The sequence below is a fragment of the Sinocyclocheilus rhinocerous genome, unplaced genomic scaffold (assembly GCF_001515625.1).
Source record: "Sinocyclocheilus rhinocerous isolate Xijiao unplaced genomic scaffold, SAMN03320098_v1.1 scaffold1243, whole genome shotgun sequence".
NCBI classification, from domain to species: domain Eukaryota; kingdom Metazoa; phylum Chordata; class Actinopteri; order Cypriniformes; family Cyprinidae; genus Sinocyclocheilus; species Sinocyclocheilus rhinocerous.
This window is the reverse complement of record NW_015626033.1, coordinates 3,223,858-3,228,949: the sequence shown is the minus strand read 5'-3', so window position 1 is coordinate 3,228,949 and position 5,092 is coordinate 3,223,858. Positions and strand designations below refer to the sequence as shown.

Genomic DNA, 5,092 nt, shown 5'->3' with positions numbered 1-5,092 from the left:
ATTTGTCCTTGATGAAGACACGCTTGAATACATCATCAATGGACCTGGCTTGGCCTGATTGGGTTACACACAATTAAAAACAAGCATCTACCGGCACGCACACTCACACAATGAAATAACAACAAAAGTGCGTGCGAGAGAGAAATCATCACTTGTCACTTGTTCGGGAATTACACTACACTGGTCACACACTATGTTTCTGATTTACTAAAAAGAACAAACTCATAAGAGCTGCTTTTTTAGGAATTGGACTACACTAGTCACACACTACGTTTTTGATTCACTAAAAATAACTATTACCTAATAAGAGTCACTCATCCAGGAATCTGGATACACTGGTCACACTCTATGTTTATAATTCACTAAAAAGAGCCAACTCATAAAGTCACTTGTTCAGGATTCAAAATTACACTGGTCACTTTCTATGTTTTTGATTTACGAAAAAGATCCAACTCATAAGAGTCACTAGTTCAGGAATTGAACTACACTAGTCAAACTCTTTTGATTCACTAAAAAGAACTACTCACGCATAAGTGTCAATTGTTCAGGAATTAAACACTGGAGATAATCTTGTTAATAATCTTGATAATAATGTTTCTGATTCACTAATAAGACCGAGCTCATAAGAGTCAACTACCCTTTTCTGTAATTGGACTACTCTGGTCACACTCAATGTTTTTGATTCAGTAAATAATGAGCTCATAAGAGTCACTTGTTCAGAAATCGGACTACACTTGTCACTATGCTTTTAATTCAGAACCTGTTTATAAGAATAAATTTTTTGGGAATTGAACTATACTGGACATATTGCATATGTTTTTGCGTAGTAGATTTAATTGTAATGTTGCAGTGCACAATATACTGCCAGAGTATTTTTGCATGGAAGAAACATTTTGCAAGAAACATTAATGGAAACCGAATGGAACCAAACTAAAAATAACTATTACCTAATAAGAGTCACTCATCCAGGAATCTGGATACACTGGTCACACTCTATGTTTATAATTCACTAAAAAGATCCAACTCATAAGAGTCACTAGTTCAGGAATTGAACTACACTAGTCAAACTCTTTTGATTCACTAAAAAGAACTACTCACGCATAAGTGTCAATTGTTCAGGAATTAAACACTGGAGATAATCTTGTTAATAATCTTGATAATAATGTTTCTGATTCACTAATAAGACCGAGCTCATAAGAGTCAACTACCCTTTTCTGTAATTGGACTACTCTGGTCACACTCAATGTTTTTGATTCAGTAAATAATGAGCTCATAAGAGTCACTTGTTCAGAAATCGGACTACACTTGTCACTATGCTTTTAATTCAGAACCTGTTTATAAGAATCAATTTTTTGGGAATTGAACTATACTGGACTGGAGTATTTTTGCATCGAAGAAACATTTTGCAAGAAACATTAATGGAAACCGAATGGAACCAAACGTCAATCAGTTACGGTATTAACAATGGTACCAGTAAAGCAAAGTAAAAAATTAAGTGCACAATGCTTTCTATGATGCCTTCTCCTCCTGAGTCATTACCTTACTACGGTGTACAGCTGTCGCTATGTTTATGATGAAAATGCACTGTGGTGCCAAAAAATACAATGTGAAAAGAGACCTGCAGGGACAAAGGACACAGTTTCCTGTTTCCTGTCATAAAACACTTCATATCCCAGAGTTACACGTCAGCCTATAACAAAGCATTTGCTCTTAAAAGAGCACAACAAAGGAGCTACCATCCTCTGCTGCAGCTCTGAATGCAACATAGCAGCCCAGATTTCAAGCTGCTCACCAGCTTCTGTTTCTGTGACTGAAGTATCTGAGTGGGAAATTCAGTTCGCACCCACATCTCCTAAATAAGCATGACTGGTCAACCCACTCTTTAGAATTCCTGCATGCACATATAACAATGCAGTGAGTGAAACGCTTGAGTTTCATTATTCTCAAAGAGGAATGGTCTCTCTAATAGTCACAAACACACGCCAGCACACTCCCACACCTCACTTCCACCTCTATTAGTGCTATTAAAGTGGGTGCACACACGCAGACAAAATATGCTGCGTCTGCAGGTCAGCTTTAGGTAAAATTGTGAGGACACAGAGTCAAGCTAAATGGAATGCAGGAGGCTTAATGATTAAAGGAGTGTGTAGGTATTAACTATACTTTGAAATGATTCAGGGACAATGTCAATTGGGGTTAAAATAAATAAATAAATTGCAATAAAAAATTATAATATTATTTATTGAATAAGTATATTAATGTTTTTCTTAAGTATTTATTCTATATAAATCAATTCTATTTATTTAAAATGTTTTAAAATAAAAGTCTTGGTATGTCCTTATTAAGATAATTAAATGTTTGTATGCAGTAGAGGTACTTACAGCTGGCATTGGTCGCCTTTGATACCCTTGGTGGTGCAGAAGCATTTGCCCGTCAGCACCTGGCACACGTTGGCATGGCCATTACATTTACAGGCTGAAAAAGAAAAAGTGTGGAGGAACCGGACAAAAATGGGGGGACGAGAAATATATGGAGAGAGATAGAAGTGGGAAGGAAAGACAGAAAAACATTGTGTGAGAACAGAAACACAGAGAAGTACAAGACTGATCTACGAACACAGTAGCTTAAATATTTAATTAATGAAAACTGCACATACTGCAATTTAAAGAAAATATGTAGATTTCAATAAGGAATGAGCTCTTTTTATCTACAAATAAATACAAATTCAAACGACTTAATTGACTCAAACATTCAAATTCAATTCAGTCTCTTCAGTTTTCAGTACATCAGTTGGATCTATACTTCAGGTCAAACAGGCTGACAAAAACAGTGAGATTAGCTCATAGCCATAGGTGGTCCCTTTCTGTTCTCAGATTTTCTTCACAGAGAAGTGAGTTTTGCTGCATTAGATGAAATAAGAACATCATGTTACGGTCCCTAGGCAACATCAATGATGGAAATCAAAATAATAAATTACAAACCTTAACCACAGAGGTCAATGAACAAACATAACGGTAAATTCTCTTCATTCTATGTGCACTTGAAAATAAAACTATTACATAATCCTGGCAGAGCAGAAACTAAAACATCTGAATTTAGTACTACATATTACAAAATTTAAAAATAAAATAACAATAGTTTGAAATAGATTTATTTAAATAACAGATTTACACATTTCAATTAAATTTCATAAATTTACTTGCAAATATATATTTGTATATATTATATAAAATATATATTTTTGCATATGTTTTATGTTATAGACTACTGTTCAAAAGTTTAGGGTCAGTGAGATCTTTTAATGTTTTTGAAAGAAGACTTCTTTCAAAAACATTAAAACATCTTACAATACATTTAAAAGACACTTTTATAAACATTTCTCATGCTGACCCTGAACTTGTGAATAATACTGTCTATACAAACATATATTTTTAATGAGTAAAGTGGTCATATGAAACATCACTATGGCTGAGCAGACCATGTTGCTGAACTCCATATTAGCATTACTGGCATTGATGTGGGAGTTGTTGTGTTAGTGTATTTGTAGAATCTGGATGAAATTGGTCTTTTTGGACTTGGGAGAAAGTTTTGAAATAAGAGTTTCAATTAACTCTTATTTCAAAGCATGAGGAAAATGTAATTTCTTATTACATGACTCACTTCAAGATCACCAGTTCTGAAACTCTGCAAAACAGGTTAAATTGCGCTCAGAAGATTTTTGATATGGACAAAAACACCTGCTTTAAGTGCCACAGTCTTTTATCTGTACTGAAATCCATTTTCCTTTTTTGAGCAGTGGACTATAATTATTTCTAAAATAAGCTTCAATTCTACACAGGCTCTTCACGCTGCACTAACATGGCTGCAGATCATTGGGCTCTGACAGGCTTTTGTCCGCTGTGCTAAACATGCATGAAAGCATGTATAGGACCAATTCTATGCTGTCTCTAAATCCCAGCATCCTGTAGGTCGTATATCAAAGGTCTATGCTGATGTGCATATGAACGTCTTTTGTGAGCTGGTCCGCTTTTAAGAAGGAATATGAATATCATATTTCTCAAGAATATGGGAAATATGATAGTGTCTAATGTTTGCAGGGAGCAGTTTCAGAACTGATGTGTCATAAAGTATTAAAGTAGAAGTGGCCTTGGGCAAAATTTCACAAAAACATTGAGGAACAAATCCATTTACATACAAAAATATGTTGTAAATAAAACATAAGACCTCTTAGGACCGCACTTTTATAATGTTTAAAATAACACATATTTTGTGATCACTAGCTCTTAGTTTTAAACTCCTGGTGGGGGAGTTCTCCCATATCTGTGAACATAATGGTCTATGACAACATATCCTGTTTCACCTGGAATCATAGGCCAGTGCTGTAAACCGACATTCTCCAGGGCAAAAGAGAAAAAATGTGAGTGCATGTCTATGTGTGATCTTACCCCTCTCCTCTGGCAGCACAACCACCTCAATGACCTCAACACTCATTTCCCAGTGTGCTCTATTCTCCATTACTAAGCCAAATGGTATATCAAAATGCCCTGTTAGTAGCAGGTGCAAATATTCTCACCTTGGCACTTTCCGCCATTGGTTGGGTCTCCATGGTATCCAGGCAAGCATGTTTCGCAGTGAAGGCCGGTGGTGAGGTTACGACACTGCTCGCACACGCTGACGTTCACACATGTGCTGTGGCCATTGCACTGGCATGCTGGGAAATAAAAGTTGGTTGTCAGTTTGGAATTTTCTTCTTTTTTTTGTTTTACAAACTTTGATGTCAGAGATGACTCACAGTGTTATATAAACTAAAGAACTGAAAACTAAAAGATATTCAAACTTTTGATGCCAAAAACCCTCAAATACAATGATCCCCTAGTGAGGGATCCCTTTCCTAAAACATGAAACCAGCTATATATTTTCATATTTAAAATCCCATCTATGTTGTGGAAAAATATTAAGAGTGATACTGTAAAGACAACAAAATATGATTGGAATCATCCTTACTGTATAAAAGTAATAATTTCTTTAAAAAAATCTAAAACGTTTGAATAGTAGTTTATACCAAAAAAACTATATATATATATATATATAT

The 5,092-nt window shown here is 35.1% G+C and overlaps 1 protein-coding gene across 1 annotated transcript in view; it reads right to left on the bottom strand.

The window, feature by feature from the left end:
• LOC107708169 (attractin-like protein 1) overlaps positions 1-5,092 on the bottom strand; it is a 127,804-nt gene that overhangs the window by 61,813 nt on the left and 60,899 nt on the right. Inside the window, exons 19-20 of the mRNA XM_016512337.1 lie at positions 4,574-4,711; positions 2,382-2,475 (exon numbers count right to left, since the gene is read on the bottom strand). Coding sequence (XP_016367823.1) covers positions 2,382-2,475; positions 4,574-4,711 — 232 coding nt within the window. The remainder of the gene's footprint in view (positions 1-2,381; positions 2,476-4,573; positions 4,712-5,092) is intronic.